At 40.5% G+C, this 22,870-nt stretch overlaps 1 protein-coding gene across 1 annotated transcript in view; it reads right to left on the bottom strand.

Moving 5' to 3' along the window:
• Positions 1-22,870, bottom strand: part of EGFLAM (EGF like, fibronectin type III and laminin G domains) — a 75,010-nt gene that overhangs the window by 50,945 nt on the left and 1,195 nt on the right. Inside the window, exons 2-3 of the mRNA XM_042826003.1 lie at positions 3,487-3,596; positions 1,579-1,662 (exon numbers count right to left, since the gene is read on the bottom strand). Of these exons, the coding sequence (XP_042681937.1) occupies positions 1,579-1,662; positions 3,487-3,596 (194 nt within the window). The remainder of the gene's footprint in view (positions 1-1,578; positions 1,663-3,486; positions 3,597-22,870) is intronic.

The raw sequence follows: 22,870 nt of genomic DNA on the forward strand, positions 1-22,870 counted from the left end.
ACTAAAAAGAGATTGCAAATACACATAAGTAATGGGTCAGCAAACAAAAACAAGGTCAGTGCTGCATCATAAGGTGTTATTTGAGTCTATTATTTACTTGCATGAGTACAGACTCTTTTTGCAGGGAGTAAGAATTATCATTGTCAGGATAAAGACAATAAAAATGTGATGTTTGATCTTTATTGGCATTACCAGCAAGAATGCTATCTGATGGATTGAAAAAACTAAGTGAGAAATACAGAGATAAAGATGAGAAGGGAGAAAATAATGTGTTAATCAATAAATAACATATCATGGCCACGAGATACTTTCATTTGCCATGATCCCAGAAACCTACAGGAATCAGAACCAAAACTGAGTGACTGCTGGAAATCTGAGCAACTCTCTCACTGATGCTTCCTACAGGGAAGACTGCTGAGCATGGCCCAACATGGGCCAAAGAGAAGCAGTGAATGCATATCATGGAACAGCAGATGGGAAGGCTAAGGAAAAGAGAGGTGAGAAAATAAAAAAGAAAATGAGAGAGGAAGAAAAAGTCAAATTGTAAATAAGAATCACAAAATCAAGATCCTGCAATGCTCTATATGCACACATAAGGTTTTGATTCCTGTGCTGGTAGTGTTGCTGTCTTGGGGACAGACTCTGCTCTTTACAGAGCGCATTGTGGAAGTGTTCCCTCACTGCATCTGCCCCAAGATGCTACTCCAACCTTTGCCTGAGCCAAGGCTGGAAAATCACTGATTCTTCCTTGTTGAGCTCAAAGAGCAGGTTCCCGCCACTGAGGGGATGCAAGTGTGTTTCATAAGATCTTTTTAAAAGCAGACAGCATTAAAACCATCTAGAAGCACAGAGGGATCGCCTTCATCTCAGCACTAATTGCAGCAGAAGAGGATGGGCAGCATTCCTTTGTGAGTGGAAATTGAAGGTCAGATTGGACAGAGAAAGCAGAGAGAAAAATAAGAATGTAGAGGGCAGATAAAAGGAAAAACAGAAAAGTAAAACAGCTAAAGAAAAGTGGAAAAATAGGAAGCAATGAGAAAAAGTGCTTGTAAGAACCAAAGAAATGGAAGCTAAGAATCTTCTATGGGAGAGATGTGCACAAATGCAACAAAACAGCATGATTAATCTTTAAATTCCATCCTTTGGGAGGCAACAGTCTCATAGAGATATAAAAAGAAAACATTGAAAACTACTTGTCCCCTTTAACTCTGTGCACTCCCTCATCTGTGCCAGATGCTGCAATATACACACACTGATATACAGGCTGCACAAATCCCCTTTCCTGCACAAAAGCACACATTTGAACTTAAAAGTTCTCTTTCAGTAGACACCAGAGGTCAGTACTAGTAAGATACCAACAACTTCCAAAATTTTATGTAGTAAGTTAGCCCAACAATGTGGAGAAAATTGTGTCGGTCCTCTGAGTGGGTTACTGAAAAGCTTTGTGGTTTCTTTTTTGCTCAATGCCCAGATCCTCCATGGGGCTCCGATCCTCCATGTAATTCACAGCAAACAGGGAGCTGCAACTTCCCACTTGCACGTTCCACTGTTCTGCTCTGACTGCTGATGAACACTCACCATGCTCAGCATATCCAGGCTCAGGGGAACGTCGTGTGAGAGCTGCTTAACTGCTTTGTCACCTTCAACCTCTGAGTAGAAGACCTTGCAAAGAAGATACAGTTTAAGTGATTAATGTAATAATGCAGTGCTGTACAATGATTTAAAAACAACTGCAATGTTATCACTTTCTGAACAGCAGTTAAGCCTGTGATTCCCTACACTTTCAAAACCCATGAAAAGCTAACATCCCTTAATATTACCTTAATATTTGGTAGAAATTGTCAGCATGACCAGAGGCCACCATCTTATAGTGTTTATGCTAATCTTATGTTAAATATGGCCCAGCTTTTGGTGCACTCTTGAGCTGATCTGTGCACATGATTTGGCCACGATCTATTTGGACAGCTGTTGATTTGTGGGACTGATCTGCACAAGTTTGGTGTTTTACTTCATATAAAGAAGATGTTATGTATGTATGTATGATTATGCTACTACCAAAATTGCTGTGTCATAAATGTCTTCCTTCATGTCTACTGTTGCATACAGGAGACTAATGAACTAGAAATAATTTCATTTTGTATGCAAACAGACACTGAGATGCCAGAGAGTCAAATGATAACATAAAGTGAAGAAGGTTTGCATACAGCTCAATTAATACTAGGTTTGTCATTGCTTTCGTTATTAGATCATGCATGAGCTCAAGAGTTAAAAATAAACTGGGACATAAATATTTCATCTACTAAATGAATAGTGAAAAATACAATTTGTGATATGGAGCTCTGTTAGTACTGCTTTGAAAAATATTGCGACTTAGAGAACCATCACTTAAAATGGCAGAATTTGCAAGTAGTCAATGTCTTTTTTTTGGAGCTGACACCTGAACTATTAGCAATATTCCCACACTCACCTCTTTTGCGACTTCCACAGTTCTGTGCGCTGCATTATGAGCATCTTCCTAACTATAGAAACAGCTCTGCAATTGGATTGGATTAGTGTCATCTACGTGACCATGTGATGAAGGGGATGCGTATCAAAAATAACAGTTTCTAGAAATTGTCTCACTCTCCTATTATATGCTACTACTAAGGTTCACCATGTATGCCTTGTGTAAAACTGAGTATTGTGTTCTGTTCACTTTTACTGAAAAATCTGAATCTCTTCACTGACAAAACAAACAAACAAAAAAAGTTCCAATCTTTTTCATACTAATTCCTCTCTGATTAACATCTGTTTGGCTACTGAGTTTCATTGCCCTGGAATAGCAATTGAAGGAAAATCCAATGAACCTCTTTTTTGTTGAGAAAACGAATGGCAATTTGTGCCCATTGTTTTCTGTTTGCACTTTCAAATAGTGCCCAGTTTAGGCTAGCCACTCTGTTACTGCTCAGTGTGCAGAGGGGAACTGGGAAAGGGTCTGAAAGCTCCAGAACTGCTGGCTGAAACAGGAAAACCAACAGCTTCTCTGAGAGAGAAGGGTAAAGAGGTAAAGAGGCAAAGAGACAGATTCTGGAATAGTGAGTGCTGCTAAAGTACTGCTCAGGCTGGAGGTACAAACCTATGGATCCAAGCAGTCCTAAAATCACCACAGACCTCCTTTCATTTGCACAGCGTAGTATCGACCTGCTCTGCTGTACTTCATTGCTTTATCAGCTGCAGAGAGCATCGAGATGCTTTCATGGAAGCCACTAAAGGAAAGCAATCTATACCCAGTATAATCCGCTGGCAGCCAACCCAAATTCCCATCATAGCTCCCTTTGAACATGCAAACTGCCTGTTTCTTAAAGTTACAGTTCCATCAGTCACCCGTTCCCTGAACACCTTCCTGGCAATAGCATTATTTTTGGAGAGCAGGCTGTCATGCTTTGCTCTGCTGTGCATGTGCAGTTTTGAGGCTGCTCTCTGCTAACAGCATAAGGGATCACTTACTGTATATCCTGTGATGGTGCTTGCGTGCTGCTTTGGCATCCTCCATTGCACACTGAAAGCTGTGCAGTTCAGCGAATCCAGCAGTATGTCTAGAGGAGGTCCCAGTCTATCTGCTGAAAACGAAAAGACATTATGTAAGAATCCATAAGGCAGAAAAACGATCACCTGGCATCAACTATTCATAAAGAGTCATGTGCTGCCTTCTTTAAAAACTGCTAGACATGAACTGCTCTTTGTGTGTCACAGAATCACATAATCATGGAGTCACAGAATCTCAGAATGGTTTGGGTTGGAAAGGATAGTAGAGTCCACCCAGTTCCATCCCCTTGCTGTGTGCTGGCTGCCCCCACCAGCTCAGGCTGCCCATGGCCCCATCCAACCCGCCCTTGAGCACTTCCAGGCGTTGGGCACTTCAGCTCTCTGGGCAGCAGTGCCAGCGCCTCACCGCCCTCTGAGTAAAGAAGCTCCTTGTAACATCCAACATTGATATCCCTTCTTTTAGTTTAAAAACATTGCCCCTTGTCATGTCACTATGTGTCTGTATAAAAAGTCAGTCTCCCTCCTGTTTATAAGCTCCCCTTAAGTACTAGAAGGCCTTCTGACAGGGTGCACCCTTTCCATTGCCCCAAGGCAGCAAGGAATGAGAGGATTGAGGAGGGGGGAGGACATCCCCTGTTTGTACTAAGCATCTTTTCTCACCTCAGAACATCTTGTGGACACCTCATCCACCAGGCCTCATATTCCCACATGTTCTAGTACGGGGAAAACTGAACCAAGACCAAACCATGCCCCATCCTCAGCCCTTTGCTGTTTTAGCACAGGCTGAGAAACCTTCCTTATGGGCCATCAAGAAATCTCCTGATGACTACCAACCTCTGATGCCTCAGTCCCTCAGTCATCAGCTACAGATGGGAAAGCCAATTGCTTAAGCAAGAAGCTAAGTTTATAAGAAAAGCACAAATATGCCCTCAGTTCCTCCCAGTCCCTAAGCTATAGTGGTTGGTTTGCTCCTCTTGAACCTCTCAATATTGTCATATGGCTATCCTGATCTTCACAGGACCTCTCCATATCCTTCTCTTTCCTTTGCACGCTTTGGCCTTTCAGTACACTGGCAAATTCGGCTGCTTTAAAGAAAACACTGGAAGATCAGAAAACCCTGAGATACATTTCTCTAGTAACACATAAATGCCTGCATTTGCTGCCTGAGAAAGGGACAGGCAGAGATGGCTGTCTGCTCTGCAGCCAGAGCATATGTGGCGCAACACAAACCTCACCCTGCTACACAGGGGACCAAGGCTAGAACTAGAAGTTCCCAGTTTTCAAATACATACAGTTTCTTTGGTGGAACTGTCAAAAACTCTTATCAATTAACTGAAGATAATTAGCTTTAAAGAAAAATAAATAAAAGCACACGATCACTAAGAGCAGCTTTGAGGAGAAACTCTCCTATTTCTCATCAGGCCGGGGACATCTCAGTTCAGTGTGGACAGAGCAAATTATGAGGGTGCTGCAAACATGGAGCAGGGCACACCAAAAAACAAAAAATCCTAAAATGTCCCAGAGAAAGCAGCAGCAGCAGGATACCTTTCCTGGCTGATGAGATACAGACATTTGTTTGGAAGCCGCCATAACACTCATCTTGTGATCTAAGGCAGCAACCTCCCAGCCAGAGCTTGTTGACAATGAGAATTGTACAGTGCATGCAATGTGTTACCAGGATCAAGGATTTTAACACAAACTGTCCCAACTGCTATCATTCGTGGGCTTGAAACCAAACTCATGAAACAAACAGCTGCAACAGAGAATTGATTTAAATTTTAATGTTTTAGATGTTTTAATGGCAGCTCCATGTTTTCATAGGCAATGGTTTTTACTTTACCTATGTTTTTGTATGCCCTTACTTAAACAAACTGTAATTAAAGGGGATCTTTTTTTCCCCACTAATTCTGATAAAAAATCAAGAACAATCAAGCTATTGTAAAGGCAATTTTTAGATGGGAAGCAAGCCTACAACTGATTTGTCATTCCCACCAACATATTTGATTTGAACTAGAATACAAAACATAGCAGCTTACAATCTCTGCAGAGTATCAATCAACATCAGTACCTGAGAAGTTAAACCAAAAGTAGACCTGATAGTCTTGCCCTTTTCATGCTGACTCACTATTTTCCCTTGATATGAAAAGCTGTTTTACAGTTCTAGCCTGAATGAACAAGTACGACCAGGTTAATATTTGGTTAACATCAAAAGCTCATTGTTTTCAAGTTCCCCATTACTTTCAAGTTACCCATAACTTTCAAGTTACCAAGTTACTTTTCTCCAGCAAAAAAATCCAAGACAGTGTTGGTACAATCATGAAAGGATAACTATAAATGAAGCTTAAGAGAGCCATCCTTCTTTCTCTGTTCATTCCTCACACCCGAAGCTTTAGGTATTCTTAGTGGAAAATAAATCCCAAGGACTCCCGGTGGTTATGTCCTGGGCAAAACTGCACAAGAACTTCTACACTGGGACCACACCAAGAAATTTTCTTTTACTATTGAAGCTATACAGGAAAAGAAATACCAACCAAACAAATGAACAAACATACAGCTTCAGGAAAAGGCACAAGCCAGTTGTATGTTACTGGCTTACATCTCCTACGCACCTAAGGATCTTGCTTCTCAATAAATCCTGAAAACGAAAATGCTCTTTAGCATCTACAAGAATGATTTAAGTTGGAAGGAACATTAAAGGCCATCTAGTTCCAAACCTCTGCTGTGGGCAGAACCACCAGCCACTAGATCACTCTACCCAGGATCCCATCCAACCTGGCCTTGAACACCATCATGGAGAAGTTCTTGTGGATGTATTAGAGCAGTGTTCCACTTGTACGATAAAGTGGGGAAACATTCTTAGCACTCTGCCTACACTAATTGTCCTTTTTCACTGTGATGATCTAAGCAGAACTAGTGGAATCATTCAAAACAGCTGCAGTCCACACTAGCAGGATCTTACTCCACAGATCCAAGCCTCCAGTCAGAACTCTGATCTCTGTCCCAGCACTTCCCATTTCCCAAGCAGCAAAACTCAGAGCTGCAGCCTCCCTCAGTAACTCTCCAGGGACATGGCCAATGTCTTCCTTCCCCAGCTTACAGGGAATGGATGTGGAACAGAGCACGTCCTGAACAAACAAACACAGTCAGCACTTTGGGCAGTGGAGCCAAGCAACCCACAGGCTTTTAAGCTTGCTCCTGAGATGCTAAGAACTACCCAGGACACTAACAATAGATTGGACAGGCTGCCCAGGGAAACTGGTGGAGTCACCATCCTTGTAGGTGTCCAAGAAATCTGTAGATGTGGCACAGAGGGACAAAGTTATTGAGCACAGTGTTGATGGCCTGGACAGATGATCTTAGAGGTGATTCTGTGATTCTGTGATACATTCATATGTTTTAATGGCCTGTACAGTGTCTGGCACAAGTCCAGGCTCCTAGGGAAAAGCGTGAGATGGTTTGGAGAACAGCACAAATCACAGACCATTTTCATAAGCCAGCGTGTACATATTCTGGGAAGGAAAGAAGTTCAGCCATATACATCAGTCAAGTCTTGGTATGCTACTTGCTCTCTGAGCCCTCATCTACTTTATTAGCCTAGACTCAGTCTCGTACATCTCTACCTTTCTTGGTAGCTCTGAACACATCAGTGTCTGCCACCTCTTTTTGCTTACCTCCTGCCCTCAGAGGCACTTATAAAAGACAAGAGCCTCTGTCTTAGAAACAATAGCACTGTAAGGCAGCACTGCACATTAAGAATTATCTCTTGATTCTTCACTATACTCTCTGAGGTAGATTGATGTTAGAGCTGAAACAATAATAAAGGGAAACAACAACAACCCCATAACTCCAACATATTCATGCCTTCTTTGTATTTCCTGTCAGTCAGACAAGTTTGTACAGGAGGCACAGTTGCTGAAATAACAAATTTTAACCAACAATGACAAATACTCAAACAAGGCAAGCTTCAAATTAATGTTCTAAACACACTATAGGCCCATAAAATTATATTAATAGTTAATAGAATATATTAATTACATTAATATATTAATAAAATATTAAAAAGTGTTTGGTGAATAATTTGGAATAACAAATACATTTGAAAAAAATGCAGTTGATGTGCAGACTCTCTGCAAGCACAGACAAGCAACACCCGCTAATAAAGACCTGCCATGAATTATTCACCCAAACCTACCAAACACTATTATCTCCAGTTTGCAGATGATGAAAGAGACACAGAGTGCCAAATACTGATCTCAGTTATACTGGTGTGTAAACTGCCACTGAAGGACTGAGTCCTAACTTACGACAGAGAAAACGAGAGCAAGGGGCTGCAGAAGTTAATACTTCCACTTTCTTTGCTTAATTCTCCATAAAAGAATTTCTCTAGCACTATAGACCTGCAGAAAAGTGTGTTCAGGAACCAAATACCAATGCCTTCAGAGCCCAGCACTTCCCAACGAGCGGCCCCAGCCTATGCTGAACAACGATTATAGAATAGCAGAATCACAGAATTATTAAGGTTGGAAAAGACCCCCAAGGTCATCTAGTCCAACCAACAATCCACCACCACTACAGCCATTAACCATGTCTGTAAAAACATTCAGATATGTGGGACCATCCTACCTGGCATCGAGCTGTTCCTGACCACACGAAGCCAAGAAAAGAACCCCAGCAACGCAAAGAGAAGTATCTCATGCTGAACAGCTGTCACCACGGTTTTCCACAGCCACCCTGCAGACCTTGCAGCTTGTTGATAGGTATCTGGGGACTCAGAGGTGCTTCTTGACTGCCAGATTCCAAATTTCACACAACCCATCAGAAAGCAAAGAATTGTCCATTTTTGGACTGTAACTATCGTTCATAACCATCACAGAGGAGCCGCAGGACGGACACAAGCAATGCTTATGTCACAGAGATGCAGAAGATGTCACAGCTTCCAAACAGTCATACTGCAGCATTTTATCAAAGCAGATTGTCAACTGATCACAACTGATGCTTTTTTAAAGCAGCACTGCTTTACTATCAGATCATTTTGAGATAAACGCATGCAAGATGTTACAGGACATTGTGTAGTAGGTGCACTAAAAATTATGTTAAAACTGATCTGAACATTTATGGCTTTTTAGTACAGGGGTCCTGCTTAGATAATAAAATACACTTCGGACACTTCCAAGCCAAAGCATAAATGTTTACTGCTTCCCCTTCTCCTGCTCCTTTTACAAGACTATGTGCCTCAGCTCTTCCCAGACAGAAGACTTGATCATAGAATTCTTAAAGTTGGAAGGGGTCTTCAAAGATAATTTAGTCCAACTTCCCTGCAATGAGCAGAGACATCCACAAACAGATCAACTTGCTCAGAACATGGTCAAAACTTGAGTGCCCATAGTTACAGAGCTTCCACCACATCTCTGGGCAACCTGTTCCAGTGCCTCTTCTTACCCTCACTGTAAAAAACTTCTTCCTAATATCCAACCAGTCACTTCTCTTTAGGTTTGAAACCACTTCCCCGTGTCCTTTCTCCACAGCTCTACTAAAGAGTGTCCCCTTCATTTCTGTAGCTCCCCTTCAGATACTGAAAGACTGCTCTCACATCTGTCCAGAGCCTTCTCTTTTCCAGGCTGAACAGCTCCAGCTCTCACAGCTGGTCCTTGTAGGAGAGGTGTTCCATTCCTTAGAACATTTTTGAGGCCCTCCTCTGGATGTGCTGGATGTGCTCCAACAGATCAACTCAGTCCTGTTCTGAGGACTTCACATCTGGAGGCAGTACTCCAGGTAAGGTTTCACCAGCGCAGAGCAGAGGGACAGGATAATCCTTTTTACCCTTCTTTAAAATGTGTGTCATGTTGCCTTTTTTCCAGTCAACAGGGATTTCACCTGATTGCCATGACTTTTCAAATATTACTGAGAATGGCTTCACAAGTACATCAGCCAGTTACCTCAGAACTCTGGGATGCACCTCATCAGGACCCATAGAGTTGTGGATGTTCAGGTTCCTCGGGCAGACTGCCTGTGTTATTCTCAAGTGGAGGTAACACTCTTCGGCTTTCCCTTTCTGGTTGAGTACCTCTAAAAGCCCTTCTTGTTTATCTTGGCATTCCATGCCAAGTTCAGTTCAAGCTGGGCCCTGGCTTGCCCATCCCTACATAGCCAAACAACTTCCCTATGCTCCTCTTATGGTACGTGCTCCTGCTTCCACCATGTATTTTCTTCTTGCTCTGCAGTTTGACCACCAGGTCCCAGTTCGGCCATGTCAGACTCTTGCCTTTCTTTCCTGACTTGCTATATCTGGGGATTGAGAGCTTTTGTGCACCGAGTAAAGCTTCCTTAAAAATCTGCTAATTCTGCTCTGCACTCTGACCCATGAGGACAGTTTCCCAGAGTGTTTTGTTGCCTAACTCCTTGAAAAGCTGGAAGTTAGTTTCCCTAAAATTTAGCATCCTAATTTTACTCTTTGCCTATTTCAGTATCCCTCAGGAGCATGAACTCCACCACAGTATGATCGCTCAGACAGCCTTCACTCCTAATGTCACCAATCACTTCATTTGCATTGGTGAGCAATGTATTGTATCTCCCCTGGTGGGGCCATCTATTACTTGGCTCAAAGAAGTTATCCTCAGTGAATTCCAGGACTCCCTACAGCTCACCATACTACTTTTCCAGCAGATGTCTGTGTAGCTGAAGCCCACCAGGAAGATGAGCACTTGTGACTGTGGTGGTTCCACCTGCAAAGCTCCTCTGCAGTAAGATTTTGTCTATGCACAAGATAGCTTTGATAAAGAACAAGGAATCAATTTATATAAAAATAAAAAGAAACACACTCTGTGTTAATACAGGTATTCTCCTTTCCAACCAAGGAGGTACAGAAAGTTTGATATTGCCCAAAATGCTTTGATGAAACCAGTGACAGAACAATGTTGAATGGGCAGTGTCACATTTAATTCTCTCCTTAAAGCTATTTATTTTCTTGTTTATACACTTCTTTGGTTCTGTACTTGCAAATATATGCAAAAGCTGCCAAAACAGTGAAGAAGTCACAAAACAAGCTGTTCACTTGACCTAAAGAATACACAATCCTCTCTCTCAGCTGGAGTTAATTTAATTTAAGTTTTATTCTTCACAAAAGAAACTAATTAAAAATGGTCAAAAAAGGACATCATTATCCCAACTATAGAGTTAATATTTCTGTTGTTGCTCCTGCTGCCTCAGCCCTCATTTCAGCTCACCCTGCTTTACTGCTAGTAGAAACTCTTCCAGTACAGTCAATATCTATTCAAAGAGTTGGCAGATTCCTAGGTATGGCATTGTGCTCTTGCTCTCTCTCACCTGTCCTGAGTGAGAACTGGGACTCTGATGGGCTTCAGATGGTGCTGCCTGCAGGTAAGCAGAAAGATGTGAGAGAATGATGTGCCCAGCACCACTTTCCTCTCCCCTGGAAGATAAATGCCACGCAACAGCCTCTGCCCAGACATCAAATTCCTCTACACCATCACTGTGAGATCACCAGTGAAGTGCCTGCTGGGAATACTCTCCAATCTGTGCCAAGCAGCAAAATACAGTGTCTTGAGATGCCCCTCCTTATCCTGAGTCTGCCCACAGAGATTTCACCACCACTGTGATTTTAAACAAAATCAGTTTGTGTAGATAATGGGAAGATTTTAAATTACTCACACAATGTTCCAGCCCAATGAGACAGCTCTTATGCAGACATTCTCCAGCTACTGAGGGAAAACTGCTAGTGTGAACACAGACAAGTTCCTCTCAGCTCTGAGGTGACCCCCAACTCTTACCAGAGGGATGAACAGTTAGTGAAAAAAAATATATATGGAAAAAACAACCTTCAAAACCAAGGTGTTTCAGGTAAGTTGAATAAACTTTGTTGGATTTTAATGGAAATTTCAAATTTTATTTTCATTCTGAATGAGACTGAAAATTTAGACTGATTGACAACAGTATTTTTTTAAAATATTCATGCATGGAATATCTGGAAAGATCAAGGTTACAATATTTTTGCTTAGCATTTTAGTATATTATATTTGATTTTCTCTTTCCATTTTAACCATTTATGCTGTTTCAAATCATGCCATTAGTCACAGATCCTCACAACATCAAATAATGTAAAAACACAATTCACATGCAGTACTTTGATAATTCACTTTAGAGCAAAAACAGATCATTTCATCTTTAGTAGTTTGATCTTCTGAAAATTATAATCTTCAGAGGTCAACAAAATGAGCTGAAATTTTCATTGTTTTATTTTTAAATCTCTGTGGGTAAGTACTAAGAGCTACTAACTGAAGGATTCTATCTTCTCTGTTGATGTGTCTCTGTCTTTTCGTGTCCCATGAAATGAGAAATTTGCCATTGAAATGCTATCTGTCTCTAACATCATGAAATAAGGGAACAGGAACAAAAAATCATGCAAAACAATTCCAGTGAATTCTGCAATAAAGTTCTCAGAAAAGATCATCTCTAAAAAGAAAAATAACTTTGGACTTCTTTTGAGCCAAACATTATTTAATTTACTTCATTAATTTGTCAAAAAAAAAAAGAATTTTGTTAAAATGATATTTTATCACACTAACGTTTTTGAGAAAAAAATTATATCTATTCCTAGTGTCAAAATAAATTCTCTCGCTGAAATAATGGTGAAATTCCCATGTGTAAAGCAATAAGCATCCAAAGGGCCTTTTTTCATTAATCTCCTTTTTATAGATTGGACTGGGTTATGTAAATACTACAGCAGCATGAAGACAGCATGATGAACCAAAGAACATCAGGAAATCATAAATGAAAAAAACATGCCATCTTTCTATCTCTTTGAAGCATTTTTTGTTTCCCACCACTGGGTACAAAAGAAAACAAGAACCTCCCAACCACAATAATTACAGAAGATGACGACTGAAACAGGGAATTCTCAGGCAGTCTTTCCTGATCCTGCTTGTGGTACACTTAGTAGCAGCACCAATATAGAAAACTTAAAAAAACTGAGAAATTTTGGTAGTCAGTGCTCTGCACAAGTCACCTACTGAAGAGAAGCACAGGAGATGGATGCTGCATGGGGCATAGGTCAGAGCAGAGAGCTGCTGGTTCCTCTCCCAGCCATAACCCTGACACATCCCAGATTGCAACATGGTGCATTTCCTTACTCTGCTGCTGATCCACTGGGTCCCAACAAGAGCAGATTCACTGGGTCACCTGCACATCAGCACAACCAGCACTACTGCCAAGACCGTGCCACTACTGCCCTACAGAAGCAGCGTGGTGGTTCATGTGTTGCAGTGATGAACACATTTTTGATCCATCCTTTCAAAATACTTAACAAGCCAAGAGGAAACAGTAGCACCACCATAATGGAAGGCTTTGACCCATGTGACATTTTTCTGCTGCAGCCAGTATCATCTGCTATCTGTCCCAAGTACATTTTAGGTAATGGCCATTGGAGTATTTATAGCCCTGGGAAAAGCAATGAAGGAAACAAAGCTAGAAACTTAAGGGAATCCCACTAAAAACAAGCAGGCACAAGGTCACTGACAGCTTCATCATGACTTTTCCTGTGGTGGCACTGCAGGAAGGGGAGGGCTGAAATGTGGAAGCTCCGCTGCTTGCATTCCTCCAGCTGGGTTCTGCTGCCAGTGGCTCTGCATGGTACAGTCACTTCCAAATGAGAGAAGGAGAAGCAGAAGCTGACTTTTTAAAGAATTGTTTAAGAACTAGAAAAAGAAAATATCTACCCAACGGATAGTCGTGCACCAGAACTGCACTGGGGGAATTCCTTCCTTCCTATTAGAAGTAGGATGAGCACTATCTCTGAGCAAAGGTTTAGCTTCTGTCCTGCCTTCATGAAAAGCTACAGACAGGGAAATCTTCAGATGTGCTGCCTGAATGGGACAAACCAAAGGAAACTCCACAGACAAGAAAAATTGTCATCAAGAGTTGTTGCCATATCTACCACAGAGACCAAGCAGTAGCTGGCTGCCTCCTCCTGCCCTGCCATCTATATAGGGCAGCTCTCTTACCTTCTGTGCTGTCTCATATGTCACCTAAAAGAATTCAAGCTACTTGCTTATCAAAAAAATAATGGCTATTCTCAGTTCTCTTGTTGGCAAAGTATCTGAGGAATGAAGGAACATAAACATAGGATGAGCTCCAGAGACAAAACTGGAAAAGTGGCAGGATGGCACGGACAGGACCTGGGAGGAGAAAGCAGGTGGGAAGTGGCCTGTTTCCAAGATGTTCTGCTTCAAGACATAGAAAGTACAAGTTATAGGCACTGGAAACCTCTCCATAGGTGGCTACTACTGACTAAACACACAGAAAATTTAGTAATTTGGTTAGGATCATAGAATCATGGAATTATAGAATCGTGAGGGTTGGAAAAAATCTCCAAGATCATCTATTCCTACTGTCCACCTTCCACCGATATTGCCCACTAACTCACTTCCCCAAGTACCACACTCAATGTTTCATGAACACCTCCAGGGATGGTGACTCCACCACCTGGGCAGCCCGTTCCAGAGCAATAAAACTACTTCATACTAAAGTTACAGAATGCATTATGCACCTAAATTGACCAGACTGCCTCTCCTACAGTTATTCTTTGATTTTATATTATAATGAAAGTTTCCCACAGTATACACCATGATGAAATCACCCACACTGACAATATTCAATCTGATCATAACATAATACTGAAGACATTTTCTTCCTGTTTATGAACAGTTCTGCACTGAGACACATGGTCCTCCAAACACTATTGAAAGCAGAAATCAGAGAACATGAATAAAGCTGATCACACAGCTTAAAGCCCTTAGCTGACTCTTAGGAATTCCCAGTGAAAATAAACTGCACTAAGGCAGGTAATACTGTTCTGAAACGAAATGATGTGAGGATAAAGTCAACCTTCCACATTTTCTGAGTAGCTATAACATGGATAAAATGTATAGAACAATTGCATAACAAAGACTATATTAATTATAAAAAACGCAGCTATGTTACATATAGTCTATGAAAATGCTTTTCATATTTCATATAGTCCATGAAAATTTGCTTTTCTCATCAATGAGTAACACTTAAAGGAATATTTTTCAGGAGTTTGCTATCCAAAACTTACTATTTCCAATTACCATTTACATGGTAAAATGTTCATGCAACTTGAAAAATGTTCTCATTGATGCGTCTTAATCTCTTTATCTAGGACAAATTTCTCTTTCCAATTTCTTTTGAAACCAACTACAAAGCCAAACTCTTGAATAAATAGTTCACTTTCTACCAGAAACAAAATTCAAGGAGAGCTTATGGAAAAATGGAAATATGTCAGATAGAAAAACCTAAATCTCATAGATGCATACTGTACACACATACACAAAAATTAAATTATAAAGAACACAAAGTTGATCATGCGACAAACAGCAAATGTTCAGGATGGGGACAGGGCACATCCACCAGCTAGCTGGCCACCATATATACTGCTGCATGAGGTTGTAGGACTTTGCATTTCCCTTCAATGAACTCCACGAGCATTCTGTCAGAGCATACTTCCAGCCTGTTTACATCTGTTCTGTATGGCAGCTACAACCCTCTGATTTATCAGACAACTCCTCCAAGTTTTGTGTCTTCAGCAAATTTGTGGGGGTTGCACTCTGTCCCACCATCTAGGGCATTAATGTGAACGTTAAACAGTTGGACTTGTTAATAAGAACTGAGATGAAGAAAGCACTGAGTGGCTCAGCCTTTGCATGCTCTTTGTCTCTGGGTGTCCTTCCATCCACTTTTTTCCTACTCTTATTTTCTGCTGGAGCAACTGCAGGAACCCTTCTTGCTGCCCTTCAAAACCTCACCAGATTCCATTCAAGTGGGCTTTGGTTTTTCTAACCACAATGTTACATGCCCAGACATTGTATTCTTTCTGGGATGCCTGCCTCTGCTTCCTCCTTTTGTACGCATGTATGAACTTCATCAGGAGTTCCCTGTGTACGCATGCAAGAATCTTGGTGCTTTTGACAGACTTTCTGCATGACAAGATGGATCATTCTTCAGTTCGAAAACCAACCATTTCCCCTGGACCTATGTCCCCTCTAGGGCTGTATCACGTGGAATCATTCTGAGCTGAAAGTTCGCTTTCCCAAAATGCAGCATCCATTCCCACCCTATTCTCTGGTTGTAGGATCCCATGTTTACTTAAATGCCAGCCTAACCCTTGTTAACTCACTTGGCTCTGGGACACACCTTTCTGTCCCTGACATTTCTAGTTTAAAGCTCTATGAATGAGGACAGTGGAATGGCTGACAGTGATATTTTGCCTTACATAGGTGGATCCCATGTAATCCTAGTAATCCTCAAACCCCAAAGAAGGTCTGACTATAAAAGGAAAATCTGTGATATTGACCCCAGCTATGCAAAAACATATTAGTACACTGAATCCTCCTCAAAACCATCTCTTTTATCAGCAGAACCACCAAAGGCCAGCTTGGGCCTCACACTGTAGCCAGGTAGTCATACTTGGCATGTCCAAGGTCTCCCTACGCATTCTCACTGCAAAAGCAGCAAGCAGTAATAGTCCAAGCCTGCTCTCTTCACAAAGTCCTCTATCTGAGTTCCCAACAAAGAGCAGAGGCCCCTAGATAGGGGCTTCAACTCATGTTGGAAGTTGAGGCTTCTGTGTCCCGTATCAGGGAGTCACCCACACTGCCACTCACTGCTTTCCTCAGTGCTGGTGCATGTCTTGCTGCAGATGGCTCAAGGTGCAGAACGGACTTAAGAAATCAGCTCAATTGCAAATGCCATTTTATTGCAGACTACTGGAGGCCGGGTCAGGGAGAAAATCTGGCATCTTCTCAAGAAGCAGCCATTTCTTCTCCAGATCAGTTTCTCTATAAGAATCAGGAAAATTTCACTATCTTCTGCAGACATCAAGTCTTTCCATAAACTATTAACATCAATAAAAAACAAAAACAACAACAAAACACAAAGGAAATTACTTGCATGCTATAAGTGACAGAAACAGAAACGTATTTTTAAACCTGAATCTCTGCACTAATACAGCAGAGGATACAGCTGTACATCAACTGTATATTAGAAGAGCTAGTATACAAGAACTGGGATGTGAAAGCAGCAAGGTTGACTGTCAAGAGACAACCTTTGCTGCACTAAGACTGAGACACTGAGACATGGAAATTTATCCCAGTGTAAGGAGAGAGACCAACTCCATATGGGAACAGTAAATGACTGTGGGATAATTATAGCTGCATGCATCAGTACAGGTCAGAGGAGAACCTGCTGGAGAGAACCTTTGTGGAGAAGGACCTGGGTGTTCTGGTGGACAACAGGTTGGCAATGGGCCAGCAGTGTGCCCTTGTGGTGAAGAAGGTGAATGATATCCTGGGGACATAAAAAGAGTGTGGCCAGCAGGTCAAGGGTGGTTATCTTCCCTTTCTGCTCTGCCCTGGTGAGGCCACATCTGGAGTACTGTGTCCAGTTCTGGGCTCCCCAGTACAAGAAGAAGTTCAATCACTTGCAGGTTTATATATTTTGCTCATATCTTTTTTTCTTAAAATGATCTTGTTGAAATTTCTCATGAATGTAAGAATTTAACTTATGTGAGATTCTCTATAGTCTTTGCCCTTATGACTTCAAGATTCTTGAGCTCAGAAACTCAAAACTTACTTTGGTTAAAACCTTACACTCATAACAATTCTTCAGACATGTTAGAAGAATTGGAATAATTTCTGTATTTGAAAGTAGCATGTTCAACATCTGCAACATATTCATTTTGAACTGTACTGTAAGTTCCAAATGTGCACAGACATTGATATTTGAACCATCATTTTTGTAGGTGTCAATAATTTTAATGATTTTAAAAATCAAGAGAAGTGTGAAGGACAATTTAGCTTGGGATCCTTCCATCTTGGAGATGTCTCTCTGTCAGCTATACCAGCCTGATTATCATCTGCACACACTGGAAAACTCAAAACCGCTCAGTGTCCCATTTTAGAACTGTTCCTTGTAATATGATTTTTACCAGCACTACTTAAAAAGAGTGTATTAACAACAAGGTAAGTTGAAAGCCTGGAAATACTTGATATGTGGATCACATAAAGCCAGAACTCAGTAACAACTTGACATGGTTCTTCTCTTCTAGGTCCAAATGTTTTTTGGGATAACTTTTTGCAATGGTTGAATGAAAGATCTTTTTGAGGAAACAAAGCCAATATCTTTTGACTATGCAATTAAATGTCCATCAAGACACTAACAGAAGAAATGGCTTCTACCACAGCCTAATAACTGTATTCTTCCTGTTGGATAAAATGTTCCCTGGGACAATACTGCATATATTTCTCTTTAATTTGAAGCCAAAATCTTCAAGAACGCTCCTCATGGGCAGCCCTTGCTCCTACATCTGATTACAGAGCATTCAGTAGAAGAGCTGGTGTGAACCTGACTACACACTTCTCACCTGCAGGGTTTTATGGATCACTGCATCATTAGCTGGTTTGAGTTAGGTAACTGGTTTGAGGTAGCTTTCCCCCTAAGCCTCCAATCTTCAGAGGCTTATGCTCTTCTGAAGTAGTTACTCTCAAAGATGAATTCTGCTGTGCTTGTTCTCAGCTCAGAAGCTCTGAAAAGTCTGAAAAAATAACTTTCATTTTCTTTTCTTGTGGCCTGGATGTTCACAGCTATAAGTTATGAAGGCTTTGTTTTATACGAAAGAATTAATTTGGGTTTTACATGCAAGTATTGTTGAAAATTAAAAATAAAAAGAAATCAACCCTTCCATGTTCTTAGCCATAAGTATTTCCTTTCAGTTGAAATTAACTGTGAAGAATAGTTTTTTGTTTTTGTTTGCTTTCTCCCAAATAAGTCATTTGTTTGCATAGAACAAAATAAATAAAATAGGAAATTTGATTCAGGATCACAGTCAGCTTAGTCTCCTGCATGCCTGTTGTTTAGAAAGTCTTTTATTACATGATCACAGATCATTGCTGCACATTCACTACAAATACGTGCTGAAACTGTACATTTATTAGTGCATGAAATAAACAAATTATTAACCAGATCAATCTGGTCTAACTCAAGTCAAACAGATGTAAGGTTGAGCACTGAGATGTTCAATCTGAGAAATGAGAAACTCCCAGGTGTACCCTCAGCTAACTGATTAGTTTGTGGAGCACTGAAGAGATCTCATACACTGAAATCTTCTGTATTAAAACAGGATGTTCTTCTGATCCTCAGAATCTCTGAGATGACAAGTATTCAGAAGTCTTGCCATTACATTTAACCTTAAGAATTCTCCAGAAAAAAAAGAGCTTTTTTCCGCAAGGCACTCTAGAAGACAGGGAGTCACTAACATACATATAAGGTAACATACACAATAAGGTAAAGCCTATCAGCCTTGACTAAAAAGGGGGTTCAGCTATGCTCCTAGTCCTCTTACAATCTTATGTGGCATGACTGGAGAAGAATAAAAGTGCAAAACCTCTCCATTTTTTAAAATGGGAAGCCTGCTGAGAATGACTGGCAAACTCTCAAAGCAAATCTCTGACAGCCTCAGGACAGGATGATTTCCCAAGGCTCGTCCTAATGCCTTAACTCCAACATCACTACTCTTCTACAAAGAATCACTGGGAAAACCAACCTCTTATACAGCTATAATTTCACCCACTGTTAGCACTCTGTTGTCTAATTTTGCCTTTCTCAACACTGGTGGAAGGTGGTACAGTAGTTTTGGAAGCACTCATTCACTGAAAAGTTTACTTTTACAGATGAAGACAGCGATTTCAGGATGGACAGAACAGAAAACATGTGATGAATAAAATCATGGAATCATAGAATTGTTTGAGTTGGAAAAGACACTTAAAGGTATCCTAGTCCTACTCCCCTGAAATGAACAGGGACACCTACAGCTAGATCAGGGTGCTCAGAGCCCTATACACCTGACATTCAGTTTCAGGGACAGGGCATCCACCACCTCTTTGGGCAACCAATTCCAGTGCTTCATTACTCTTACTGCAAAAACTTTTTATTTACATATTATTTAAATCTCCCCTCTTTTAGTTTGGAACCACTTCCCATTGTCCTGTCACAACACATTCTGCCAAACAGTCTGTCTTTTTCCTTCTTCCTGCCTGCCCTTTAGATACTGAAAGGCTACTCTCATGTCTTCCTAGAGCTTTCTTTTCTCCAGGCTGAACAGCCCGTTTCCTCAGGCTGTCCTCATAGGAGAGGTGTTTCATCCCTTGGATCATTTTTGTGGCCCTCCTCTGGATGCACTCCAACAGGTCCATGTCTTCTGTACTGAGGACTCCATGACGTACTTCAGAATGAGCTACTAATAGTGAGATATCAAGAAACATCTGAAGTGAAATAATTCTGTGCATTCCCTGCTAAAATTATATTTTCTTCTCCACAGGGTATTAAGGAAATCTAGTAGCTCCCAAAGAAACACGTGCACGAGGTGTCAGCGATACTGATCAAAGGCAGGAGCAATTACCAGAATATGAGCCCTAGCACTACAACACAAATCCAATCCAAAAATGCCCTACGGTGTTGTGACATAAGTTGCACCCAAACACAGTAAACAACCAACAAATCCATACATAATTACTCCTTCTTTAAATTTATTGATGTTCAAGACACTGAACAGTATATTCTGATACCACATGCTTTGACCTATGTCAGAAACAATAAAAGAGTGATATTAATCTCCCACCAGATACATTGTTCACAACTTCTTCATTAGTTTCAGCTCACAGATATGAACCATCTCTGCCAGCAATGCAGCCCTGGCAACAGGCATCAACTTACTTTATCCTTATTTCTCTTCTTGGATAGGTTTTCTATTCAGCACCAGTTCAACCTTATCCTTTACAGGCAAGATTTCTTAAGACAGTGACTTAAAATTCATTCTAATGTTTCTCCAAAATTTGTAATAATTAAATCAACAAAACAGAAACTTTTCCCAAAGGTAGCTGCATTTTCCACATATGTAGACTGGATTGTCAAGGTACCTTGACCTATTTTGATATCTAAACAGGTCTAGATTTTCAGAAGTGTTCCACATCCAGCAGCTTTTATTATAGCCAGATTGTCTAAATAATTCTACTACTGCAGGTCAAGTCCTTTGGAAAAAAAAGTCATTTACTGTAGTGCTGACCTGTGAGCTAGGCTCTTTTGAAAATCTGACCCTGATATGAAATATCACAATCTTGTACAGTCTCCTTCAGATTTTAACACACCTGCATCTTCTGCATTCGCAGAGCTAGTCAGTGACATCTACCATTATGGGAAATTGACACAATATAGGAAATTTTTAGCCCAGTTCTTTGTTTAGACTCATCAATAAATGTAATAATAATAATAATAAATCCCAAAGCATCAGAAAATAATATCTGATTTTCTCCATGCAGTCCAACTCAAGTTAAATATTTTATGGGGCTTTTGAATTTTACCCCATGATACCAACAAAATAAAGTCACGGCATAGTGCAACAAGTTCATGCCATGAATATCCACGGGAAATCAGCTACCATTTTTTTCCTGCTATAATTCCCTAAAATCATACAACTATTAAAATCCAATGATTTGTTTATATCAATAGCAGTGTTACACACTGCAGACCAGCAGTCTTTCCAGTCCAAGTTGACCGATTCTTGAAGCAGAAGTAGCAAGAAACTGTTGCAGAAAGCAAAATCAAAAGAAAACAAACAAACAAGCAAACAAACAAAAAACCCGAAAAACCAAAAAAAAAAAAACAGCACAAGTGCCAGCTTCAGGGAGAACAAGATTTAGAGAATCCCCACCTAATCTGCTCCCAACTACGCTATTCATCACACGATGTCTAAGGATTTGTTTTAAGCCCTTCCCAAAGTGTCTGGCATCCCATTTCCTTGTCTGCAGTGAATGAATCTTGTAACTGTAAATAAACGCTCAAATGAGTTTAACAGTCACCAGGATGTTATGAATTTGAGCACAACAGCTTTTTTCCTGAAGTTTAACAAACTGCATTTGTGGCAATGTTGCTATGTATTTTAACTTCACTAATACATTTCTGACTACTGCTTTCTGAAAGATTGGCCTTTGTAAGGTGAGTCCCGAATGAAAAATGTGGAAAAATAGAAGTGTATTTGATTATCTCTTCTGACACAAGAGAACTGCTGGCCAGCTCGTTATTGAAGATGAACCAGTTTTATTGCATCTCTCAGTGAGACTTTTGGCTTCCACCCCAGATTCTGCTCCTGTACAAGACCCACTTCCACCACGATTAAAAAGGCATAGTGAAAGCTGAATAAGAAACACACCAAACTTAAAGAACTTTTTATCTTATCTCTTCTTCATCCACTGCTGTGGGATGTGCAAATAAATCACAGCTCCGTCTTGCACTTAGCCATCCAGCATATGATCAGCAGCAGGAACAAGATAGAGATGTGAGATACCTTGATACCTTGATACACATGTGCTCAGTGCGTCAATAATAATGCAACCCAGCTGCAGGGCTCAAGGAATCCTATACGTCCAACAGCCCGTGGGAGGATGCAGATGGAGTACTGCTGCACTCTGGAAGGCTTTCCTCTTCAAATCTTGCTACAAGAGGATTTTCAGATGTTTACACATTTACAGTTTACATTCTGAAAAAAACTGTTTCCAGATAAAACTGGTTACTTCTTACATGGAAAAAGAAATAGAAAAAAAATGATTGAATCAATCTGTACACATTAAGTAACATATATACACGGAGCTAACAAAAGTAAGATACACACAATGTCAGTGTGTTAAATTAATCTCCTCCACAAAACCATAAGTAATTTGTTTCCAAGCTCTAAAACAGTTTAATGCATAGGACTACGTTTCCACTAGTACTATTCAACTGTGCAAGTTGGACTAGTATGTTAGTATAAAAACAATTTTTAAATTATTTAAAAGTCTTTAAATATAGTTTACACTTTTCCATGCCCAGCTTCACAAGCCCAGTACTTTAATACAAGCTGCTAATCATGTCATTGACAACTACCTTCCACCTAATTTTCTTAAGTAGTTAATTGTGGCTATTATGACAACCAAGGATCATGGGACTAGATCCCTAAGAGACAAGGTCAGACCAGTAAAATTAGCCATCTGTCCAGTAAGCGCTTTAAGATCAGGCTGTATTTAAGTATTAAGTTTCCAGCTGCACTGGCATATTGTTGTGTTTGTTGTTTTTATTCGACAAGAGCAAAAGAATGCACAGCACTGATTCTGAAAAGAAAGAAAAAGAAAGAAAAAGAAAGAAGGAAAGAAAGGAAAGAAAGGAAAGAAAGGAAAGAAAGGAAAGAAAGGAAAGAAAGAAAAGAAAGAAAAGAAAGAAAAGAAAGAAA

The sequence above is a fragment of the Centrocercus urophasianus genome, unplaced genomic scaffold (assembly GCF_019232065.1).
Source record: "Centrocercus urophasianus isolate 14NV4802_14NV808 unplaced genomic scaffold, USGS_Curo_1.0 seq_25, whole genome shotgun sequence".
Lineage (NCBI taxonomy): Eukaryota > Metazoa > Chordata > Aves > Galliformes > Phasianidae > Centrocercus > Centrocercus urophasianus.